This window comes from Astatotilapia calliptera, chromosome 10 (assembly GCF_900246225.1).
Source record: "Astatotilapia calliptera chromosome 10, fAstCal1.2, whole genome shotgun sequence".
Lineage (NCBI taxonomy): Eukaryota > Metazoa > Chordata > Actinopteri > Cichliformes > Cichlidae > Astatotilapia > Astatotilapia calliptera.
Window position 1 is genome coordinate 12,849,780 of NC_039311.1, and position 25,723 is coordinate 12,875,502.

The 25,723-nt window shown below is 43.3% G+C and overlaps 1 protein-coding gene across 3 annotated transcripts; it reads right to left on the bottom strand.

Moving 5' to 3' along the window:
* Window positions 1–217: 217 nt before the first annotated feature.
* On the bottom strand, window positions 218–21,636 carry c2cd2l (c2cd2 like). Of its 3 annotated transcripts, XM_026181646.1 has the most exons (16): window positions 20,236–21,636; window positions 18,890–19,229; window positions 18,194–18,632; window positions 7,817–7,912; window positions 7,601–7,720; window positions 7,179–7,289; window positions 6,474–6,581; window positions 6,246–6,345; window positions 6,025–6,157; window positions 5,402–5,466; window positions 5,031–5,152; window positions 4,319–4,490; window positions 4,110–4,208; window positions 3,626–3,759; window positions 2,976–3,189; window positions 219–2,059 (listed from the first exon to the last, which is right to left on the bottom strand). In XM_026181646.1, the coding sequence occupies exons 3-16, from the start codon at window positions 18,545–18,547 to the stop codon at window positions 1,815–1,817; spliced, it is 2,073 nt and encodes a 690-aa protein (XP_026037431.1). In that variant the 5' UTR covers window positions 18,548–18,632; window positions 18,890–19,229; window positions 20,236–21,636; the 3' UTR covers window positions 219–1,814. The 3 variants fall into 3 exon arrangements, with proteins under 3 accessions (XP_026037432.1, XP_026037431.1, XP_026037430.1); XM_026181647.1 differs by lacking the exon at window positions 20,236–21,636 and having other exon boundaries at window positions 218–2,059; window positions 3,626–3,720; window positions 18,890–19,367; XM_026181645.1 differs by lacking the exon at window positions 20,236–21,636 and having other exon boundaries at window positions 18,890–19,365.
* Window positions 21,637–25,723: the final 4,087 nt, after the last annotated feature.

A 25,723-nucleotide genomic window follows, 5' to 3' on the forward strand; every position in this document is an offset into this window, starting at 1 on the left:
TTATATCACTAAAAGATTATACTGACTACTAAATACAATTTTCCATTGACATTAGTACATGTAAGTTAATTGCAGGTACAGAAAGTTATGTTCTTTTAATGTTACGCTGTAGCCCATGCGCCTTCACAGACCTGCAAGTGCATCATAAAAAGGAACCTTTTATGGGTTATTGAAAATACAATGAACGAAGTCAGGTACAAAGATGATGCTTAAAAAATAATTTATTTGCAATAAATTAAATATTTAAAATATAACAGAAGTCATCAATTTTGCAGCCACTTTTTGTTTCACAATACAGCCACAAATCTTTATTCATAACGTTTGCTTTATGTGCCTTTAGACGTTGAAGAGGCTTTGTTCTCTTCTTCAGCATTTCAAAATCCTTTTATTAAAAAAATTATAATTTCAAAAAACAACCATTTATTAAGTTTGGTTTTTCTGAAGTCTCATAGTTAATGCAGTCAGTTAAAAGATTATTTTCATGTTTTCAGACAAGACTCAATTGGCCCTAAAACCTATGTACAACTTCACATACTGGATCTATTTGCCTTCAAAGTATGCAAATGCTTTCTTAAAACCTGTGGCTGCTAGTAGATTTCATTAAAACCCTGAGTACCGTATTTCAACTCTAACCCACACCGAGTCCTCTTGCTTTGCCTGAGCGCAGCATTAGTGAACACTGAGACGCACCAATCTCCTTTTTTAAATATAAACTGCAGAAATATTTTAGCGTGACGTACATATATCTAAAAAATATTACATTATCATAACAATCCCAAATGTTCATACAGGAAATGCTTTGCTATATTAGTTCATTATTAGGAACTAATCACATGGCAGCATTCTCTGCAAACGATTTCACCCGCAACCCTTTTGAGGCATTTAACACAACATGTCCTGCACAGTAATGATAGCTGTTACAACAATGAATTCTGTAGAAGCACGAGAAGAGGCGAGCACGCCTGATCGCGTTGCTGTTTTCCCCCGACAGAAGACTGCGAGACTTTCAAAAGTCTAAAAATCAGCTTCTGGCTTGATAAATAAGGTGGCTGGTTAGATTTTCAAAAGCAAAGTGAAGATATGATACTTCAGAGAAAGCACCTTTGTCAAAGTAAAAGTACAATATGATCTTTTCAGGTTTTTATATAAGATACAACATTTAACATTATTCTAAAACCAATGTCGAAGCAATCATGGATGGACATTATAGCTAGATCAAGACATTTTTTTTAAACTTACTTAAACTATGTGTTGAAAATTACATTTGTATGGAAAACACACCTTAATGTCTCTATATTATAGTGTAATGTAGCTATGATGATTAGTTGTAGGGGGTTCAAATAAAATAGCACTTGTTTAATGAGTCCAACATATTAATAAATTACACTTTAACAACAAGCACATTTTTACATGTGCTGTTAAAAAAAATAAAAAGTCAAAAGTGCAACCAAGAGCATAGTGGCATTTTACATCATTAAAATGTTTTGGAGCGTTTTCACCACCAGTGCCAGTCCAACAATCCCAGAAGCGTGGAACATTTCTTTGTAGCTATTCCCATCTCCTCCACCGAGCAGCAGATTCCTCCTCAAATTTAACAACAATTCAGAGTCAGCGATGTGATTAAATGAGACTTCTGTCCTGAAAGTGCAATAATTTCTATCCAGAGGGGAGCCCTCCCAGAGGTATCCTCCTTTAAAGCTGTGCAGTTGACAACCCACCTGGGGCGCTCAGCCTGTCAAAGACCGTGCTGACGTGTAGTGATAACAGAGAACGCTCTCAGGATGACTCGTGTCCATGTCTGCTGGCCTCGAGAATTAGTTATCCAGTGCACTAGCTCCTCCATTGGCGGCCTTGCCTTTTGATTTGCCAGAAGAGCGGAAGGAGAAACGTTTGATGAGGCGCCGGGAGAAGCTGCCAGACTTTTTACGGCTGATGTTTGGTGCGGCGGTGAAGTTATTGCCCAAGTTGGAGATGTCTTCGTGGGACTGGCTAAGGCAGGACTCTTTCTCTCGATGTCTTCTGCGGAAAAGCAGCTTCGTCCCGCTCTGCAAAAAGCCCACTGCAGGAAACACATCGTGGAGTTACTTCTAGTTTCACAAATGATTTCAATTATTTCACAACATACATGACAAAAAATCCATGCATTTTTGCGACAGGCTGCTGATAACAAAGTGCCTGAAGACATCATCTAAAACTGGCTCTCTAAGTTCTCTGTCATGTGTAGACACAGCACTGACAAGAGTTTGGAGCCTTGTTTTTGCTTGAGCAATTCATAGGTAACGTAGCTTACCAAGCTAAAAGAAAAAAACATTCCTCTGAAAACAGTCAAGAACTGGACTGAAAATGAGTGAAGAAGCAGAAAACGTCCAAAGAAAACTTTGAAAGACCATCAGAAAGGTCGCATAACTATTGTTAAAAAGCACTTTGAAAATAAAGTCTGGCTCCTTGGAAGCAAAATATAAAGAAATGAGGGGTGGCTTAGTTTACTTATTACTGCTTCTCCCACTCCTCTGCCTCACCATTCAAATTTAATTATATTGCATGAAAAAAATAAATTAAATTACAAACAAACACACGTTAGTTTGGCTTTGTAGATGCTGAAGTATGGCCTCTAGAGGGCAGCAGCAGTAGAGGAACTGACTGTGGTAAATCTGTGAATTGAACCTGAAGTCCTGATGTTACCTAAGGCTATGAAATATTTGTTTGCATATAAGATACACTGTGCCGTTATTAATATATAAAAAAAAAAAAAAAAGTGAGACATGAAAATTAAATCTAAAAGCAAAACGTCTTTGAGACTGAAAAAAATGTAAACCTGCTCATGAAATTCTGCTTTAATGACAAAACAAGAAACATATTTGAATAATTTACAGAATATTTCAATAGCTGAATAATGTTTTTACAGTTACGCTTTTCTGCGAGACGTTACTGAGAACTGGACCTGGATTCTTTACAGCACAGACTGCCTGCGTTACCTTTATGATCCTTGAGACTCCGGGTTTCCAAGGCACCAGTGGAGCCAGTATCTGATTCCACATCATCCACAGAAGGACGCTCTGATACGTCAGAGGGCGTGGTTTCATCTGGATCATGGTGACGCCCTGACCCGTAATGGTTGCCGTGCATGGCTGCGTCCATGGCTGCAGCGTAGCCACTTGATAATGCACTGTTATCTTCAGAGAGTGGAACCTGAAGCAGAGAAATAGATGTCACTACTGAAATTACACGCCATTACATGTATATGACGATTAAATTCAAATATACACGATTATCAGCACACTTTCTTTTAGTGAGGTTGTCGAGCGCTCCTGACACGTTTTCAAAGATTCTCGAGCAAAAATCAGGTCAGAAGATTCTCATTCTTCTGTAAAGTGGTCCAGTGGGGGGGCTGTGGACTAAATTTAGATCACACTTATTCTGCCCGGCTCCTCGTTGTATTTTACAGTAGATTCCCAGTAGCAGTCGCAGCAGTTATTACGGCTTACAGCTAATTTAATATAAAGACTGAAGGTTGGACTATTTCCTTTCAATCATTATACAGGTAACTGATAACCACAAAATCGCTGAAGTTTTCAAATCAAACTCAAAGCACGTGTCTAGAAAGATGGCGTTTTCACTCTCTGACCTTTGACACACCCGAGATGATTAGCGTGCTCCTTTTCGTCGGTGTCTTCCGTGCTGCTCTGGACCCAGACTCTGTCAGCTGCCGTATGGCGGTTTCTGCAACAGGATCCAGGCCATTAGAGAGGCGGCTGCTCTCTGAGCAACAAAAAACACAAATATGTAAATCAGCACTATACTAGCAGACCACCATGTGCTATTTTTATTAAAATATATTGCTGAATTAACTGCTGTTGCACTACATATAAGTTTGTGCTTATCTTTTATCTGTTTTGTGTCAGCAATTAGCTTCCCGCTGCACCAAAAACAGCACGTAACTCCAACCCGTGTGCGAGTTATGTGATGCTTTTGAAAAGGATTACCTGCACGGAGCGCACGATGCGTACTCAGAGTGCATTCCTCTCGACTCGTGTTACTCTGCTGCGTGTTGCTTATCCTACTTTGCATCTGTTATGTAAAACAAATCTGGTTTTCAGGGCAGAACTCACTGCTCGCGTTGGGGCTGCTGCTGCTTCTGCTATCAGGCAGCACGGTGGGTTTCTTCTCATTCACCTCCACTTTAGACGGAGAACGCAACGGGGAGTCACCTGAAAGGGAACGCTGCTATTTCATTTCTTATTATTGACACTACTAAAAAAAACTCATCAGGCACCTGCCCTGCCTGGTTTGGTGACATGCTTTGCTTTGTCAAACGCACCTGGACTGCGATCGAGTTTAAGTCGGGACTGGACCGTCGTGACGGTGGTGACGATGGTTCCGTCTGGCATGATGGTTCGGTCCACGTCAACTTTCTTGGTGGGGGTGAGAGAGGAGCGAAGTAGCAGAGCTTTGTGGGCACTGCTAGGCTCCTGTGTTTCTTGGTACAACAGCTGGAAGAGGAAAAAAAACAAACAAAAAGTGTACAAGCTGGAGGTTTCTTCCTGTTAAAAGGGAGTTCTTCCTTCCCACTGTCACATAGTGCTTGCTCAAAAACGACTGCCTGATTGTTGGTCTTATATAAAGCACCTTAATCCAACTGTTGTTGTGCTTTGGCTCTATATATAAATTGGAAATTAAGTTATTAAGAAATGACAGAATTTGCCAAATGAAATGTTACCCCACAGAGACAAAGCACGTTTATTCTCATTTTCTCTCTCTTTAAAGACAATGTGGACTAGAAGAAAGCCAAAAAAAGAGCAACAAGTTGGCTGCTGGAAAGTCTACAAGAGATCTGACACAGCGATTATAAGAATGACAATGGATTTTGTATCAGCTGTTACACAACACTGCCTCTTTTGTTGGGAATCTTTGATAAAGTCCAGATCTAGATAATAAACCGTAACGCAACCTTCGTTCTGCGTCAAAGCACAAGTAAGAATTTCAAACACTCCCTACACTCTTACAGAAATCTAACTCGTCTGGTCACTCACCTCAGCGGTGATGACAGCGTTTGGCGTTGAGTCTTGGCCAGACCTCATGGACAATACGTGCTGCCCAGTGGGAACTTTACCCTGGATGTCCAAAGCAATGGAGGCGTGACCTGGCAGGAACTCTAATCATATTTAAACACAAAAAGAATATAAACAAATTGTACAAAAAGCAAAAAGGTCTTTCCTTTTACTGTAGTTCTGAGGCCAAAAAAAACGAGCCTCTCCAGACATCACAAAATGCTAACAAAGACAGTGAGTCTGCCAATACTGCATTTTCAGCACTGATGACTCTGCTTAAGCTGTAATATGTTCCTGCTGATCAGCTTTCTGAGCAGCAGCCAGTAGTAAATTGCTATTGAACTATGCCTTACGTTCCCGTTTGCCACTCCGCTCCAGAAGTCTCACTCTCAGCTCTTTGGTTTCTGGGCCCAGCTCCCTTCAAACACAGGAAACAAATGAGTTAGCATTACAGTGAAACTCCATTATCCAAGTATTATTATTTCAATTAAATACGTTTCTTTCTACAGCCATTACTTCTCTGGAACATTAATATTAATACAAATATTTTAACTATTTGATTGTGACTGTGACATTATGGGCTCAAGAAATTCTGATGTTGCTAAATCTGAATTGGAGCATTAAAATAAAAGATCCCCAAAACTGTTGCAACTTTAGGGAGTTTAGAAGAAAGTATTGTGGTCTAGTCTTCAGACCAGGCTTAACACCCAGTTTCAGACATTTCTTTCTACTCTTGGATTTGTGAGAAAGAGCTCTGGCTGTGAGCACAGCAGCTCCACCACTTGCTGTTCAGACCTTCTGGTCGTAAGGGGCAGCCAATCAGAAGAGAGGAGGATTATTTTAAACTGTGAATCATGCAAAGCTGCTCTAGCAAAGTGCAGGAATAAAATGAGGGCTGCAAATGAGGCCAATAGGTGACCTGCAAATGCATCACAATCATTACACCCTGAATCTGCTTTCTAACACGGCAGCTTACAGAGTAATATCTTCACTCCATTCCAGTGCAGCATTGGCACTGCTGGGCACAGGCAGGAAGCGGGTTGTTCTCTCTGTAGACGGTTGGTCCAGGCTCAGGACACAGCACAGCTCCCCTGATTTAGACCATTGACCTGCAAAACACACAATGACGCAGTGAGACTTCGGTAATCAGCAGGAAGCTGTGCGGAAATGATCTGACGCTGGGGGAAAATATCTGACCTTTACTTAAGGTCGCCCTGAGCTGCCGGAGGAGTAGTCGTCTCACCAAGACACTCTGGGATACAGAGTTCAATCCCACTGAGAGACTGTCCATGGGGGCCTGGGAGTGTGCAGAAAGGGGGGTGGAGAGCTCAACAGTGAAACAGCTTTAAGTACATCATCTGTTTTATTATATAATCTATACATCTTTTAGTTAATTTGTCTCATTAAAGGCAGTAAATTTCTCACCAAAGGACTGGACGTCCTGAGATTGAGGACCATGGCTGGCTGAGTGCTGAACAGAGTATCTTCTATCAGACCCTTAATTGTGTCTATGTCTGCTTCACCTTCAGTGCACTGTGAAGAAAAAAGCACACTTATTACTCAGTGATGGTTAACCAACACCCGCTGAACCGAACTAACTACAGCCACAAATTGAGGGTTTATTTATTTCATCTCAATTCTTACAGGATCCCAAAGGAAAAAAATTACTGCAGCTTTAATCTGAGAGCATTTTCACCTCTGGGGGGCTGAACCAGCCTTGATACTTCACCCACGCTGGGCTTGCTACGCCGTATAAAGCAGGCTTTTTATATTCCCGTATGGTGGATGTCATTAGTCAACACAATGTCTTGTGCTAAGTATTTGTTTCCTTTTTATTTTATTAACGTTGTTACTTCCTCAGACAAATGGCATTTAATGGCATGCCCATTTATATAACAATATTAAAGGACGGCACTTCCTTCGTGACTAATCTTGGGTTTAATGGGATGGAAAGTCACTTGCATGCAAATCAGTGCATGCTGATTTACAAAGAAGACAAATTAGATACGGGAAATTTTTTAATGTGCGTTTCCTTTTTTAATAACACACGCATGCTTTTAATTTGAAAAATGTGACGGTCACTGAGAGCAGTGACATCAAATTAGTGCCATTAGCGGTAAGCGTTCCCACCCGTCTCTGCAGCTTGCATGGAGACACGGTCAGAGAAAACGACGGCTGCTTGGAAAGACTCCAGGATATCAGCAGCCCCTCATCCTCCACCTCCTCCAAGCACGCCACAACCTGATGGAGGTAGACGGAGCGGGGGGGGGCAGGGACGGTAAGAAAATAGTAACAGGCAGTTATAACAATAGATATTCTCTGTGCAGCAAATTGTCATTAATAAATAATTGTCTTACATTAAAATGCATCAGGTAACAGAAAAACATTTCACATTTAATGACCACTGCAATGAGGGCACAGATGACATGCGACTGTCTGTGTAAATTTTCACATTTGAATAACAATGCAAATCACGCTCTGACATTTGTTTTTTTAGAGGTCTGGTCTCCCGTGTACAAATTGCTAAAATCCAGGTGCAGTGCTTCAGGTACCTTTGCCACCACAGGTGCTATAGTGATCTGATAGGTGTCCATAGAAATGGCAACTGGCGACTGCTGGGTGACCGTCACGGGTAACCTGACCCTGTCTACTGAACAATTACAGTGCAAAATCTGCAAAAGAAAAAGAGAGGAGGACAAATACTCATGCATACATACACTCAAAATGCACTGCTCCTGATGTCACAGGTATAAGCAAAGATTACTAACCATTCGGTTTGCTGACTGGTCAGTGCAGCTCACGCTTTCTATTGCAGAGGCAGCACTTATCTGGAGGCTGCTGTCAAAAGTGATCTGAATGGAGCTCTGGCAGAGACAGAGGAAGAGAAAAATGTCCCAAACATTACACACGAGAAAGAGAAAAGAGACTTTGAGATGACAAAAGATGTAACAGTGCAGGGATACAGCCTTTAATACAGCTGACTAGCAGCTGGGTATGTGGAACTTGCTTTATGGACCTTTGATCATATCATAAAGTAAACTGCTAATTAATCCTGGTATTTAATGCATTTAAACAGTATCTGCTCGCATAGCTCTTCCTAGATACACTCACATAAGACAGTGACTGTGTCGTTCACATGTTGCTCATCCAATGCAGTCTTTAAAAAGTAAGAACTACTGTTTGTTCCTGTTTGTACACTTCCCTGTTAAAGCAACCGCACTGTCTTTGCAGAAGCCCAAATGTTCCTTATAGCTGTAGTAACCATGACGATTACTATGCGATCGTTTTCTTGTGTTTAAGTTCCAAAGTGCAAGTGAAAAGACTGATAGTAGAATTCACATGTATCTATAGTCACTCTTGTAAGTGCTATACGGCTATAAAAAGGCAGTGCTGAACAAATGCATGCAAATGCATTATTGAATTTACAGTTCATGGCCGACCACAATTGTGATTTAAGCCCAGGCAGCTGCATGGATTAGTGGGCTCAGATGAAAAATGTCCGAAAATACTGACAAAAAAAACCAACACATGTAGTGGTAATTGTGTTAATAATACATTTATATAATCCTTTTTTGTAATCCTTCAGAAGTTGGGAGATTTAATGCTCCTGGCTGCTGAGAAAACCCCATGTCTCAGACCTCGTAGCAGCATCTATTTATCAAGTCGGTGCTTACTCGAGCTTACAGCCGGGCACGTTTTCCTGTGTGGAGGACAGCCCTAACAAGAGGAAGAAGTAACTCGGTTTTAAGAAAAGATTCAGCAGAATCACACGGGCACGGCGGTGACCTACTATCACTATGTGTGCGTGTGTTGGCCAGAAGATCTGTTTTACTGGACAGCTTTAACTGAGAAGCGCGAGAAAACAAAATCCCCTATTGTCACAGCATATGTTCCACTAGGTCCAAGTCCAATCTGTATCAAACACAACAGCGGAGGCGGGGCAGAGGTGGGAGGATGATATAACAAAGTTTGTGGTGTGCGTGCGAGTGTGTGTCTGTGTGTGTGTCACTTATTGCAGCCAGAAGGGCAGGAAGCCAAGTGCTATGCCGCAAGCTTACGTAGGTTCCCCTGGACTAACACTGCAGTCACATGACCGCAGCGTACAACCGGCTGTGTTTACTTCAGTTGGCTGGAGCCTCTAAAACTGCTCAGTCACCCAACTGTTCATTTGGATTAAAGTGCAGAGCAAATATGATATATCAGATTGAGAAATACAGCTTAAACCCTGTCTGTGTCACTGCAGGCGGGCACATTAGCATCTTTGCCGTGGAACTAAACGGAGTCATCTAGCAGAAATTATTACGAGGAAGGCACAGCAAAGTCCATTTTTGTAGACTGCTTTTACAACATTTTGCTTGTATTAGATGGCTTCTGGTGTCATTATAGAGTAAATATAAGAAGACAGGCAACAAAGCCGCCTGCAGTGAAATGAGGACATCACACTTTGATCGCCACCAGAAAACAAAAAAGACACCCTTGAATCCAGAGTCAGATTTCTGGCGAGTCAAACTGCACTTACAGCACAGATTTGTGTTTGTGTGCATCAAACTTGCTAATCCGTGTTGAAAGGAAACTGACAAATTTCATTTTTTTTCTTTTCCAAATGACTCCAGTAAACATGGCAGCAAAATATTGCCAGCATGTGTCAATCACTCATCATTCATAGGGAAAAGAAGGCCGGCTCGCTCCAGCTTTGTTCATGATTTCAGTTAAAAATCATTTTCTACTCTTATCTTTTTTCCAGCACTATCCTTTTTTGGGTTTGTTGTAAGATGCACCTGAAAAATTATTATGGGAAAATATTCAGCCATTATCGTTTATTGTATTTTAGCAAGTTAATAGAATATCTAATTAGCAGTAGGTTTATGGTTTCTCTTCCTTCCAGGGAGTTTACACCCATTGGCTTTATAAGGAGCCATCTGCTGCACTGTGGTGTTTTGTATCCTCCTTGGCAGAGGCTACAGACCTCATTTTGTCATGGAGAGAGCAGTGCTAGTAGCATGGCCGCTGATTTGTCCTTGTGATCCACCGCTGCTCAACAGAGTGTATGTGAGGGGTATTTCTGGGTAGAGACAGTTCCTGAGGACATCCATAGTGTCACTTCAGGTTTGTCAGCGTCCCCCCCTTTGGGTCTAACTGGCTGAACGCCTCTGAAAAGCATGTGGGTCAACCAGAAATACACTCCCCCATGGCTTCTGATGACCCTCATTTTCCTTCCCTATATTTTATGTTATCTGAGCTTCCTGCTATAACAAGGTGCACGATTGGAAAATTACAATGTTCATGCACAGGAAAAAGCATACATGAAAATTATTATTGATGTAATTACTCAAAATGGCAAAATAACAGACAGGGTCTGTGTGAGGGCAATGTCAACAAACTGAATGCGTACATGCTGCCATACTAAAAACAGCCAGAGGGCTACACCTTGGACAGCTCTCCGTCCAGCCCTATGATGGACCATGATGGACACGGAGAGACAGACAACCGTTAGCTCTACAAATGGAACTATATCTACTGTCTCTACTTCTTCTATCAATAATGCAGCTAAAATTAGCATTTTTGTATAGACAGTATAAAAGATGGATGGAGCCACTGTGACTTTACCCACTGCTTGCTATGAAGCCTCGATCTGAGTAGTTTCTTCTATTTCCACCTTAGTGATGTGAAATTGGATGTGACAGGTTATGGCTGTATCTGACTGAGAAACAAAGGAAACTGTAAGCCCATTAGCTAATTAGCTGAAGCTGATCCTAGATAATTGTTCTTTCTAAATGTTAGAATTGAACTGAATTTACAAAATGGACATCATGTTCTATTTAACATACCTGAAACGAGACACTAAGCTGAGGTTTTTACTGACATAATAGAGCAAGCAGGCACACCTAGAAGTCTTAGCAACCAGAGGAGTCGCTCCCTGTTGGCCATTAAAAAGACCATCATTTTTTTATATTGTCTACTATTTTTTTTCTACAGCTTTATTGCTTCATTATCCCACAAGCTATAAATCTGGAAGTGGGAGTACAAAGAGAGGGAGTTCTTGAAGTTTCTCCTAAAACCAAATGGCTAGCATGTGAGATTAACATGCTAGCCACTAGGATTTAACACCCAGTCACTAATTTTTTTTACTCTTTTAGGAAAGCCATAGTCCAACACCCACCATGTGAAAGCTTGGGTTACTATTAATACTATTATTAATACTAAAAGAATGATAGTACAATTCATGTATTTCTATAGTTACTCTCCTAAGTGCTATATGGCTAAAAAAAAAAGGCAGTGCTGAACAAATGCATTATTGAATTTACAGTTCATGGCGGACCACAATTGTGATTTAAGCCCAGGCAGCTCTGTGGATTAGTGCACCGGTCCCCAACCCTCGAGCCATATAAAAATTATAAACAGAGTCCGTCACAAAGGGCAGCCCTGGTGAAGTGTCCGTTAATACTGGCAAAAAAAACCAACCCAACACCCACGATGTGAAAGCTTTCACAGGTTTCACAGTAGTCCTGTAAAAGAATTAAGGAATTAAGAAAGGAACCAGCAGCCAGGTGCTGCTGATCAAATGCAGTTTGCTAATCAAATGCTGATCAAACGCACTTTGCTAATCAAATACACTTTGCTGGACATACCAGCATTTTCACCCCAAGGTCAGAGCATGCAATGCTCAGACCGTACAAACCCAAGAACTACACCTCAGACTCTACAGGCATCAGGTAGCATGTTAAATGTTAAAAGTTCATGACAGTACAGCTAGAAAAAGACTGAACCAGTGTGTTTGGAACTTGTTTGGAAGGGTTACCAGGAGAATGTCTCTCCTATTTAAAAAGAACATGGCAGCTTAGCTTTGCAAAGCCGCATTTGAACAAACCACAAGATTTCGTGAACTTTGGATGAGACGTTTGCTCAAAATGCACCGCCACATTTGGAAAACGCCTAATGCAGCATATCAGCACAAACTCCTCATACCAACTGCCGAGCACGGTGATGGAGGGGTAATGATATAGGAAAAAAGAAAATTACCAAGTCGAAGTCCAGACCTCAAATCGATTCAATCTAAAGAAAGCTGCGCATAAACAAATGCCTGGAAACCTTGATGGACTGAAGCAGTTGTACAAAGTTGGCCAAAATTCCTCAAGAGTGATGTGAGAGAGTGATAATGATTAAAAAAAACGAGTGCTGCAAGTTATTCCTGCTATAGACTCTTTTAGAAACTACTGAATCAGGGAGTGTTCTTAGCTTTTTACATGACTGCACCGAGTCATTAAAGGTTTTTTTTCTAAAGTATACCTAAGAATTGTAAAAAGTTACAGTGAATCTGGAAAGACAGTAGTGCCTTAAGTATCCAGTAATCCATCTTCACTTCAGAATTTGTTCAGGTACTATTAAATTTACATGTTGGATATTAGCTGAGCCTATTTAAATGCTGAGTCATAGCCTCAGAAAGAAGTTGGCGTAATAGTAGATTTTGGCTGTTCAAATAAAACTGGCTGGTGAAGATGGAGCTCATCATTAGCTCTGACTAAAGGATGAAAAGGTTGGTTTCCTGCACTATGGTATCAAATCAGCGCTGAGTGTTTAATGTCCCCTGTTGTTAAGAAGGAACCTACTTGAGAATAATCACAGGGCATTAATCATCTACCAGCAGCTCTCAGAGGGAGAAGAAGTGAACTGTGTCCTCAAGCTATTCACCAGACTCTTTATAATTGCAGATTGTGAATATACAGGGAGCTTCCTTCCCTGCAGATGTACGCTCGTTTTGTCCTCCCCTACCACTCAGTAATGATGGCTTGACAGCATGTGTCAGCTGCACACACAGGCTGCTGATGCCTTATGATCTGCACGTCTGGGGCGGCCGACCAGTCCAGTCCTTCAAGACTCCTCTACAAACTAATCCAGCCAGAGACATCTGAGTAGCTCCATATCGAGTCATTTCTTCTGAGGCAAGATTATATCCAGAGGCTCACGCTGTAAATACTTCAACAGACAGGACATTTTTGCTGGGTAAACAACTGAGAACTGAGTCTGCATAATGGGAATACACTCCAAAGCTACAGGAAGAGACCAAAAACACAGACATGCTGCTGCCGATGTTTAAATTAAACCATGCTACGCAATTCATGTCAGATCAGACGTAGTTATAGTCGGTGTCAGAAGTAAGTATTTGAGATTATTGTGCAGAATGTAAAAATCACTAGAATCTGACATCAGAGATGACGTACTTCTGTTAACATCGCAGCAATGAGCTGTAATGAAGCCTTGGGGCCCTCGCTGGACTACAAGGACAGACGAAGCGTGAGAAGGGGGTGGGGTGGAGCTGGTGGTAACAAGTATTAGTTACTGAGACAAGAGGTAGACTGTGTATCTTCGAAACCGTGAAGAAGAATGAAGCACGGCTGGTGCTCCACCTGTTTACCCTGGGTTTGCAATCGTCTTCTCTAATCTGTATCAGATACTGTGTAGGACACAGAAAATCAAACCTCATGGCTTTAAGTATCTGCAAAAGAAAAATGCCTAGCTTCTTTCTCTCCTCACACAACAGTCTATTTGGGTAGTATAAGCATTCTGAGCTGTGCCGTTCTGCAGCACAAATGTACTTTCAAGTCATATTACATTTAAATAAGTCCTCATTAGCTGCCTCAATATCCTGCAATCTCACTACAAAGGGATGAGGCATTTGTTGCAGTTTATGTAACAAGCCCAAACCCCGGTGTCAGTACTCAGCCCTCTGAATCTTTTTGTGTGTGTGTGTCTCATCATGCTGTTTCAAATGCTGGACATCAGGGTCAGGGTTGGGTCTGCCCTCTGGAATGTTTTGCTACAAGGACAGAGCACTGTGACAACACTGAAAATGAGCGAAACAGCAAAAGGATTCCTGGCCTTACATCACTCCCCGCTGTAGTCAACAATATATCGACAAGCACGCCAGAGTCAGCCGTCCGGGATGAGGGATGTTCAAAACTGCACAGTCGCGTCGCTGACACGTAGGAAGATATCAGGAAAAAAAAAGACCCTAAGACACTTTTTGTTTCAGTGATCTCTTTTCAATGTGGCATCAAACCAAAAACCTGCATCTAAAATATCAACTTTCGCAATCGAGAGCAGCAAAGTCTTAAAAACTTTATGTGGTAAGGTCACAATAGCAGGCTAGATCACACTGCCTGTCATTTCAACTATTTTACTTCATAATTTGAGTATAAAACCAGTTTTTCCTGTATTAAGCTGAGGCACATTCTCAAACTTGTTGTTTCCTGACTTCAAGTGAGGTAAACAACAGAGCCACCAGCTCATAGCTGTGTGTGTGAGTGGCAAACAGGGGTTTAGTCCTGGCTAGGTAATGTAAATAAAATTCATACACTGTATGAAAAAAATTAATGTAACCACCAGGTCTGAAAATAAAGCTGCGGAAATGACTTAAGCTTTGATTCTTTGACTCTCAAAAAGACGTTCAGCTGTATAGAAGCTATAAGACAGTGACCTTATTCCTCACTCATTTAACTTTGTGAGGTTGTTTGTTAACTTCGAGTCTTCAAAGTCTATAATCAGGCTCCAAAGAAACAACAGGATGACATCCAAATGCCAGTTTATGTATGATGGTCCACCTCTTTTATACACTTCGTGATAAAATACAACAGGAAGGAAGTTTTATGATAAATGAAAGAAATATTGTTAATCTGGTCATTTTTAACAGATGAAATGGGACCATCAGTGCTAACTGGGGCTTATCTCCACAGGAATTTTCGGGGACTGTTAGTACATATATATTAAAATAATTATTGGGAAAGAATAAATCATAAAAATACAACTTGCAGACTGGCAGGAGGTTTGATGAACCCTTTCTGTTGCTCTAACTTGACCTTGCATGCTCAGTCAGCTTGCCTTTATTTGGATAAATTTCAGCATAGTAATTATTTAAAGACCTCTGTCACCATCAATCTTAAGTGCCGGAAAAGTACTTAGGTTAATGCTATAAAGGATTTGCGTACTAATCCCCACGATGACACTGAAGCACCACTTCCCCGGTGCTGTGTTCCTCCGGGGAAGCTCATGTTTTGCCCGATGTAGAAACACAATCATGCACGTCCGAGGAGAATATGAGTCTTTGGGACCGTAATATATGTTCACGTGTCTGTTTTCAGAGCGGCCACAGAAACCTGCCTGGCAGGTGGCAGAGCCTCGCTGTATGCGAGAAGCAAAGAATGCGAGGCGACAAGTTTCTTGCCACTTAATGCTTGCCGTATCGCCGCGGCTCCTTACAGCAGGTTTTTCCAGTCTGGTTTTTACGTGGCAGGTGAACATAATACAGCTAAGACACACTTAACTGGCTAATAGAACACGATACTACTTAATAATGAACAATTGAATAGTGTCACATCCAATGCACCTGTTGTTGATGGTAAAACGGACGCTATGGAGACCGAAGCATGTGCCCCTTAAGCTTCAAGACAAAGACTGCTTCTTAGATTACATCCTGTGGGTTTATCTTTGAAACAAGGCACACTGGTGATTTGGTACTTAAGAGTAATGTTCAAAGGTTCATTAAGAAACTAACATTGATTTGCATATGGCCCAGACACATTTAGAACAACAGCTTGCTGTGTTTGCAGACAGTATGACTAGCAGATATTTTATTGTGATGAATGAACTCGGGAAGCTCTGGTTCACACACTCGGCTCACAAACTAAACACCCCATGGACAAACACACACAGCCAGCTCGTCTCTGTGTCCTCCAACATTGACTTGCTTGCCCAGTGTTATAAAATCACCTCCCAGTGAACTTCAGACACTTTATTCGCCCTTTTTCTGCATCTTTCTAGTCTAACTCAAAGTCCCTTCACTGTGGTCTGAAAGCATTTCATAAGTTGGAACAGGGGTCACAGACCGCACACACACAGTTCATGTGACTATAAATGAGCTATGAGCAATTACAGCCAGGTGACGGTGCTTTTTATCTTTGAATTATTGTAAAATCATAAAACATTTTATGAAGGTAAATACAGCATGCTCGGCACCTGGAAACTGCCACTAAAGGCTCACCCAGGGTTCACTTCAGTGTTTGAGTGTCTTAGTAAATGAGAGTGTCAAAGGTCAAAGCAGATCAGCCAGCCGAGGTCATAGTGAGATAACTCGGCTGACAGCAATATAGTGAAGAAAAACGATCCACTACAGCACAGGGACCTCTGACTATCAGCACAAAACGGGGTTATATGAAAGCAGGTATCGAAAGCTCAACAGACTTACTCCTGCATACAAAACATGTACAAAGTGCAGAGAAGATACACTTTTCTGCCACTTTATTAGATACACCTTTTGCCTTTAGAGCTGCCCAAATTCTGTGTAGCATGGATTCCACAAGTGGCTGGAAACATTCCTCAGAGATTTTGGTCCATGTTGACATGATAGCAGTTGATGCAGATTTATCCGCTGCTCATCCAAGATGTGAGTCTCCCACCGCATCTCAAAAGCGCTCTGTTGGGTTGAGATCTGGTGACCGTGGAGGTCATTCGAGTACAGTGAGTTTATTGTCGTGTTCAAGAGATCCGATTGAGATGTTCTGAGCTTTGTGACATAGTGCATTATCCTGGAAGCAACCATCATCAAAAATACTTAAATGGGCTGTGGCATTAAAATGATGTTCAGTTGGTACTAAGGGGCTCAAAGTGTGCTAAGACAATATCCCATTCATACAGTGGAGGATGGATTTTCATGTTGCGACCCTACCATCCAAATTTTGTAGCTGAAATTGAGACTCATCAGACCAGAGCCTATATAATCTGTAGCCTCAGATTCCTGTTCTTAGCTGACAGGAGTGGTCTTCTGCTGCTGTAGCCCAGAGATGCTCTTCTGCACACCTTGGTTGTTACAAGTTGCTATTTGCATTATTGCTATTCCTCTATCAGCTTGAAGCAGTCTGACCATTTTCCTCTGACCTCAGGCATCAAAAAGGCATTTTTACCTTCAGCAACCACTCAGATTGCTCAGGTTGAACTTCAACAGGCTGTCTTCACCATATCTGCATGCCGAAATGCTGCCATTTAATTGGCTAACAAGATAATAAGATATAGCTGAGCAGGTGTACCTAATAAAGTGGCTGTGATTGTACCTCCAATTCAAAGAAACGCAAGGCAAGCAGTCTTCAAAGCTCTGTGCTCTCATTTAGATGTTTAGATTCTTATCTGTCACATAATGCCATTAATGACCTGAAACAGATGGTGAGGCCCTGATCCCAACTCATGGGGTCAGTCTGGGGTCACAAGAAAAGGTGCCTGAAATACTCGGTTATGAAAACAGGTCATCTTTTAAAGAAAACCAAATACTTGCATTGTAATAATTTTAATGGTATTATTTCTGAATAAATGCTCTCCTATGGAAGATGTTTACTCTGGACATCTGCAGATGAGCTCTCAAACAACAAAGGTTAGGTGACCCTCACGAATCAGAAAACAAGTGCTGTTTGTTGCAGATGTGCAATGCATGTGATTGATCTTGTCTGACCCCTTTAAACTCCCCGCCAACTCATCTCTCGATAAACACGCACGGTTTTAAAAGTGGGGGGTGTAGAGGAGCCACCTCCGTCTGACTTTGATTCACACAGATGAAAGAACGACTTAAAGGGAGAAAGACCTTTAGGGACACTGGACACAAAGTGGCAGGCTGTCTCCAGTGCTGAACCCACTGAATCAAACATTGATGCGTTACGCTGCGTTCTAACTGATGGCCAAGGTTACGAGCTGAAGGGAGGGTGACACAGCCATTCTTTTCATTCTGCCTCTTTCCCGATTTGATCAAACACACATCTACTTCTTCCCATGAGGGTATAAGACTATTTTTATGAGGTGTGGGTGTTACTGTGGCTGTGCTGACTGCTCTTGCGTCTCCACTCTTTTGTGCATTAAATCAGAGCTGTTACGCAAGGCTCTGCCCCCCATCCTCTTACCGATTAGACACTCCAACTCCCACACCTCCACCTCCTCTGCCTACACACACACTTCCAGCTGCACATGAGCACACCGACTGTATCAGCTCCTGCTTAACTATTTATGCCTCCACTTAATGGAGTAACCTCTTGTGCACACACACTGGCATCATGTTTAATCAGCTCTCTTGTTAAATATGATGTATTAAAAGCTTAAAGATTTCAACTCACCCCATGCCTGCAAGCTTGCTCGTTCAGAGCCTTGACCCAGGTCCTCTGAAACAGCTCCCTGAAGGACTTGAAGGAGAACAGAGAGGTCAACAAGCCTTTAACCCCGGCCTCAGATGTGGGTCGTCCATCCCGGCCGGAGCGGAGCTTCAGCAGGAAGCCCCACAAAGCTCCGGCCAAGCTCTTATTTGGGTGCTGCCTCCAGGCTGGGTCTCGGCTGTGTCGCTTTGCTGCCTTCCTGGCTCTCCACAACCGCAACACAGTCAGCGAGTACTGGAACAACCATCCCAGCACGATGACCAAAGAGGCGAGGAAGAGACCCACCAGGCACAGCCAGCTCAACTCCTGGAGCTCCATCACCGCCTCCAGCAGCCTCTCATATCATCAGCTCCAGATGGAAATAACAGGACTGTGAGTGGTGAGCAGATCAGCTGCTTTCAGCCTGCGAGTGGCAGCAAACAGACGGTCGCGTTGATTACCGGTAATGGAGAATTTACACCGTGGTTATAACGACAAGAACCAATTTTCTTTTTTTTCTTTTTTTTAGGTCAAAATAAAAATTTGTATTAAATTAAATTAAAGATTAGGCTGTATAGTTAAAAAAAAAAACCTACTGCGTTTGCGCCATGCATGTATATAAAACATGTATACGATATCTAATAATAATATACAGAAAAGTCACATAACGTAGCTTCATACCAAGCTGAAGTTTAAGCGGTCCGAGCTGCAGGCTGCAGGTAATCGAAAACAAATGAAGCCGTGTTCATGGCGATATGGAGCGCTTCCAACAACAACTGTGTCTGTCCCATCTTCGAGCGCTTAGCGATGCTTCAGTGTGTTTGTTGTCATCTGTGGATCCCAACACAAGCCTCCAGCTCTCCGCCTGTGCGATACGGGCTCCGGCGCATTTAAAATCTCCGCTGGTCTCAGCTCCTTCCTCCGCAACCCCTCCACGGCGACGATTTAACAAACAACAGCATCGGCAGACAGGTGGCGCTGCAGGGGACGGACTCATCAAAAAAACGGAAGCTGGTCGGACCTTTCAAAATAAAAGGAGGACACAAAACGGCGTTTGTGTGTGGAGGGTTGTTTTTTTTTTTTTAAATAAATGTTTAATGTTTCAAGCACGAATACAAATATGACAATTACTGTCAAAAGACGCAATCAATTGCCAGAGAGAACAGTGATTACTATAACAATGTAAACATGCAAAATAAAAGACTGCTACACAGATGCAAGCACACCAACAGTATGTGATATTAAATTAAATATCACACTGGGAAGAGAGAAAAAAAACAAGGGGAGATACATTTTATCTCAGATATCCAAATCAGTGGGAAGGGAATCTTTGGTTTCATCCTTTTCTCAACATTAAGCAAGAATTTCTGTTTGCGCAAAATGAGCACATGTTCTCATTAATACTGAATCATACTCTAAGTAATTATTTATAAGGATAGATGCCATTCATTATCTAAAAATATGTTGTCAATTGAATGTAGAACTGTGCCATACTTATTTACTTGGCATCGATCTGCTACCAAGTAAACACAGGGCCAGTCTCGCTGATACCAATACTAATACTTTTAACCTATAAAGGCAGATTAGGGAGAGTAGTGCATGTGTCATGACTTATGGGGTGAATCAGCATTAATTTGCAAATTCTGAACCCATTCTAATTAGCACTAAATCACAATTAGTTAATACAACAAAACACACCTTTCAAATTCTTATATAGTGTTTGTTTTTGGAGACCAGGAATATAAATGTGCCTGTCGCTTTAAAAGACAGCCTTTGTTCTTTAAATGTGCTATAGGCAATAAATAAAATAGATGTGACAGTCAACACAAAAAATGCTCAGGCATTTTTCATAGTGCATGTTTGCTTTTTGTGAGTTTCATCAGCTAAATACAAAATCAGGTTCTGTGTTTCTAAATAATCAGTTACCAAGTCATTGAAGGGCAAAATGTCTTTGTGTTTACTGTATGTTGTTCTCACATGGCGAAGACTCATATGCACCATATGTCAGTCTACGTCCCTACCCTTACCTATGGCCTCTGGTGAACCTTGTCCACTCCAGTGGCCTTGCCACAGGAAGTTGTTTAACTGCCTCAGTTGCCTTGCCCCGTTGATGGACGAGTCGTCCCGCTCGTACCCGGACTCTGCTTCCACTGAAGAAGTGTCAGTGGGATTAAGGAGCTCCTCAAGTATTTCTTCCACCACCAAATAATAGAGTCGCCTGACAGTTTGCTAGAATCTCTTCGAGGCAGTCTGAAAGTCTTTTTCCATGACCTCTCTAAACTCCCCCCAAACCCGGGTTTTTGCTTCAGCTACTGCCCAATTCGCATTCTGCCTGGCCTGTCGGTACTTATCAGCTGCCTCTGAAGTCCCACAGGCTAACTGGCTTGGTTAGCCTGTGGGACTTCAGAGGCCTGATGGTTCCCTTCACCTCCAGTGTCCACCATCTGGTTCAGGGGTTACCACCACAACAAGCACCAACCACCTTGCGGCCAGAGCTCAGTGCACAACTTTCACCAATGGAGGTGCTGAACATGATCCATTCAGACTCAATGTCCCCAGTCTCCCTCGGAACGTTGTCAAAGCTGAAATGGGGACCTCTGCCAGGTGTTGGCAGCGCACCCACACTATATGTTTTGGCGCCCCAGGTCTGTCCAGCATCTTCACCCGCCACCTGATCCAACTCATAACCAGGTGGTGATCAGTTACCAACTCACACCTCCCTTCACCTGAGTGTCCAGAACATATGACTGCAGATCTGATGATACAATTACAAAATTCATCATTGACCTGCGGTTTAGGGTGTCCTGGTGCCATGTGCACTTATGGACAGCTCGTTCAAACATGGTGTTTGTTAAGTCCAGTAACAGAACAGGGCTTCAGATCTGGCAGGCTGTTACATCCAATTATGCCCCGCCAGGTCTCACTGTCATTGCCCACATGAGCATTGTCTCCCACTAAGAGGATGGCGTGCCCAGGTGAAGCATTCTCAAGCGCCTCACCCATGTACTCCAAGAAAGCTGGGTACTCTAAACTGTCATTTGGCACAAAAGCGCAGATGACAGTCAGGACCTGTTCCCTGATCTGAAGGTGCAGTGAACAAACACTCTCATCCACCAGGGTAAAGCTCCAATATACAGGCAGCAAGCCAAGTGGATACTAGTAATGACTATGTGTTGTTTCTATATATACTTCACTACTAAAGACATTTTGTATTGTGTCGAATCTCATCTGAATCTCACAGTTCATCAGAACAGTTTTTAGCTCATTTGTCATTCAGAGCTACAGATCTCTCACTTCCCTTAATGCTACTTTATCTCAATGGCTTTGGTGCAGTTCTCATATCAGGAAAGTCATTCTCACACCTCACCTTTTTACTGTAATCAGATCACTTAAAACATTTTTCAAATTGTAACACTAATTAACCCTTCAGAACTGCTTTAAGTCTTCATGATGCAGGTTTAACAAGGTGCTGGAAACATTTCTCTGAGATTTTGCTTCATATTGAAATAATAGCACCACACAGTTGCTGCAGGTTTGTCATTCGCTCATCCATATTTCCCTTAAAATGTCCTTTACTGGACTGAAATCCAGACTGTGAAGACCAGCCCATCTGGTACCAACAACCAGTTTCAGTCACCTTTCTTCCACTATTCTAATGCTCAGTTTGAACTTCAATAGGCTGTCTTCGTGATGTCTACATCGGGGACTCTTCACCATCTTCAAGCAACTTAAAGAAGTCCAGATACTTTTATTTTCAAGCTCCTTAGACTACAATGACCTGGATGGCTGAGAACCTTCACAGACATCTACATGTTTAAATGCTTTGAGCTGCTGACATGTGATTGGATAATTAGATGTTTGGATTAACAAGCACTTGAACATGCATACATAAAAAGTGGCTGCTGAAGGTGTGTAGCATGACTTTACTGGAGTATACAGCAGTTGGTTCTATGTTCTCAGATTTTCTTTGTCTCTTTTCTGATAGGAAAGAGACAGTACCAATTCGCTTTTCTCAATTTCAGCCATTTAAAGTTTCAAATAAATTCTTCACTATATATATATATTTATCTGTCTCGCTCATGTCTGCGGTATATATATATATATACCGCAGACATATATATATATATATATATATATATATATATATATATATATATATATATATATATATATATATAAAAAAAACACCCAGCACGCCCCTGCGGGCGGTTTATCCTTCAAGCTCGGGTCCTCTACCAGAGGCCTGGGAGCTTGAGGGTCCTGCGCAGTATCTTAGCTGTTCCCAGGACTGCGCTCTTCTGGACAGAGATCTCCGATGTTGTTCCCGGGATCTGCTGGAGCCACTCGCCTAGCTTGGGAGTCACCGCACCTAGTGCTCCGATTACCACGGGGACCACCGTTACCTTCACCCTCCACATCCTCTCGAGCTCTTCTCTGAGCCCTTGGTATTTCTCCAGCTTCTCGTGTTCCTTCTTCCTGATATTGCTGTCATTCGGAACCGCTACATCGATCACTACGGCCGTCTTCTTCTGTTTGTCTACCACCACTATGTCCGGTTGGTTAGCCACCACCATTTTGTCCGTCTGTATCTGGAAGTCCCACAGGATCTTAGCTCGGTCATTCTCCACCACCCTTGGGGGCATCTCCCATTTTGACCTCGGGACTTCCAGGTTATACTCGGCACAGATGTTCCTGTACACTATGCCGGCCACTTGGTTATGGCGTTCCATGTATGCCTTGCCTGCTAGCATCTTGCACCCTGCTGTTATGTGCTGGATTGTTTCTGGGGCATCTTTACACAGCCTGCACCTGGGGTCTTGCCTGGTGTGATAGACCCCAGCCGCTTGTTCTTGTGCTGCCATGATTAGTGCCTCTGTGCTGTCTTTCAGTCCAGCTTTGTCCAGCCACTGGTAGGATTTCTGGATATCAGCCACCTCCTCTATCTGCCGGTGGTACATACCGTGCAGGGGCCTGTCCTTCCATGATGGTTCCTCGTCTCCCTCCTCTTTCTTGGGTTTCTGCTGCCTGAGGTATTCACTGAGCACTCGGTCAGTTGGGGCCATCCCTTGTCTCATCCTGGACTGTGGTGCTGACACTCACCAGTCCCCGGCCCCCTTCCTTCCGCTTAGCGTACAGCCTCAGGGTGCTGGACTTGGGGTGAAACCCTCCATGCATGGTCAGGAGCTTTCTTGTCTTTATGTCAGTGGCTTCTATCTCCTCCTTTGGCCAGCTTATTACCCCAGCAGGGTACCTGATCACGGGCAGGGCGTACGTGTTGATGGCCCGGATCTTGTTCTTACCATTCAGCTGACTCCTCAGGACTTGCCTGACCCTCTGCAGGTACTTGGTGGTTGCAGCCTTTCTAGCGGCCTCTTCATGGTTCCCATTTGCCTGCGGGATCCCCAGGTACTTGTAACTGTCCTCTATGTCTGCAATGTTGCCTTCTGGTAGTTCAATCCCCTCAGTTCTGACTACCTTCCCTCTCTTTGTTACCATCCGACTACACTTCTCCAGTCCGAACGACATTCCAATGTCATTGCTGTATAGCCTGGTAGTGTGGATCAGTGAATCGATGTCTCGTTCACTCTTGGCATACAGCTTGATGTCATCCATGTACAGGAGGTGGCTGACAACTGCTCCGTTCCGTAGTCGGTATCCGTAGCCAGTCTTGTTAATGATCTCACTGAGGGGGTTCAGGCCTATGCAGAACAGCAGTGGGGACAGAGCATCTCCTTGGTAGATCCCGCACTTGATGGTAACTTGTGCTATGGGCTTGGAGTTGGCCTCTAGTGTTGTACGCCACATCCCCATTGAGTTCCTGATGAAGGCTCTTAGGGTCCCATTGATCTTGTACAATTCTAGGCATTCCAGTATCCAGCTGTGGGGCATTGAGTCATAGGCCTTCTTGTAATCAATCCAGGCAGTGCACAGGTTGGTCAGTCTGGTCTTGCAGTCTCGGCTGATTGTTCTGTCTACCAGTAGCTGGTGTTTTGCGCCTCTGGTATTCTTGCCAATTCCTTTCTGTGTCCCGCTCATGTATTGACCCATGTGCCTGTTCATCTTAGCCGATATGATGCCTGACAGGAGCTTCCATGTAGTACTGAGGCAGGTTATTGGTCGGTAGTTGGAGGGGACCGGTCCCTTCTTGGGGTCCTTGGGGATCAGGACCGTCCGGCCTTCAGTTAGCCATTCTGGGTGTCTTTCGTTAACTAGCAGCTGGTTCATTTGTGCTGCCAGACGCTCGTGGAGTGCAGTCAGCTTCTTCAGCCAGTAGGCGTGAACCATGTCGGGCCCTGGTGCTGTCCAACTCTTCATACTGGAGACCCTTTCTTGGATATCTGCCACTGTGATGGTTACTGGACCCTGTTCAGGGAGGTCGCTGTGGTCTGCCCTCAGATCCTCTAGCCACTGAGCATTGCCGTTATGGGTTGCATCCTTCTCCCATATGCTCTTCCAGTATTGCTCCGTCTCCAGCCTTGGTGGTGCTGTTCTCTTATTGTTCCCTTGCCACTGAGAGTACACCTTTGCTGGTTCTGTGGAGAACAGCTGGTTTATTCTCCTGCCTTCTATCTCTCTGGTGTACCTCCTCAAGCGGCTGGCCAAGGCTGTGAGTCTTTGCTTGGCAGTTTCCAAGGCCTCAGGTATGGACAGCTTGCTGTATTTCTTATGCACCTTATTTGTCGCACCTTTCTGCAACTCCGTTAGTTGGCTAACCTCCCTCCGTGCTACTTTGATCTTGCCCTCTAGCCTCCTTCTCCATGGAGGGTACTGCCCCTTGTGGCTGTTCAACTTGTAGCCAAGCATCTCACTGATCACTGCTGCCGTATTGTAGATCAGCTTGTTAGTGTCGGTAATCGTGGTTGTAGGTATTGCCCGTAGTGCTGCATTAACATCATCTAGCAGACCTTCTGAGGGTACTTCACGTAATCTTGGTAACCGGCTACGGGGGATCCAGGTTTCAAGCTTGGCCATGATCCTATTTTTCAGGTCAGTTCCTCTCGCACTCAACGATCCTTCTCCTATCGCACTTGGGGCTATGTACCCAATCTCGGGTGGGGGTGATGATATCTCCCCCCTGACCTGGCGTCCTGACTCCTCCTTGCCGTAGCATTTGTGTTGTACCTCGTCAATCTCTAGCTGTGAGAGCAGTCCCTTCTTTCGAATGTTGGAACACTGAGCTACTAGTTGTTTCGCCGTCATTGTGGATGTTGGGTATCGAAGAATCCATAGGTCCCTCATCCTATTCATGTAGCCCCTTCCGCCGGGGTTACTTGCGTAGTAGCATTCCAACAACGCCCTGTTTTCGTCCCTTGCCCACCGATGCCTTCTTGTTCCAGTAGCCCACTTTTCGTCAGGGTGCCCTGGTTCCTCAACACCTGACGCGGACCTTGTTGATCCGGGCGACGTCCGAGCCGGCATGCCTTCATATTTATCTGTCTCGCTCATGTCTGCGGTAGGCTTGCTTAGCATAGGGGGTCTAGCCTTAGGACCCTTACTGGATACAGACGCCCCAGG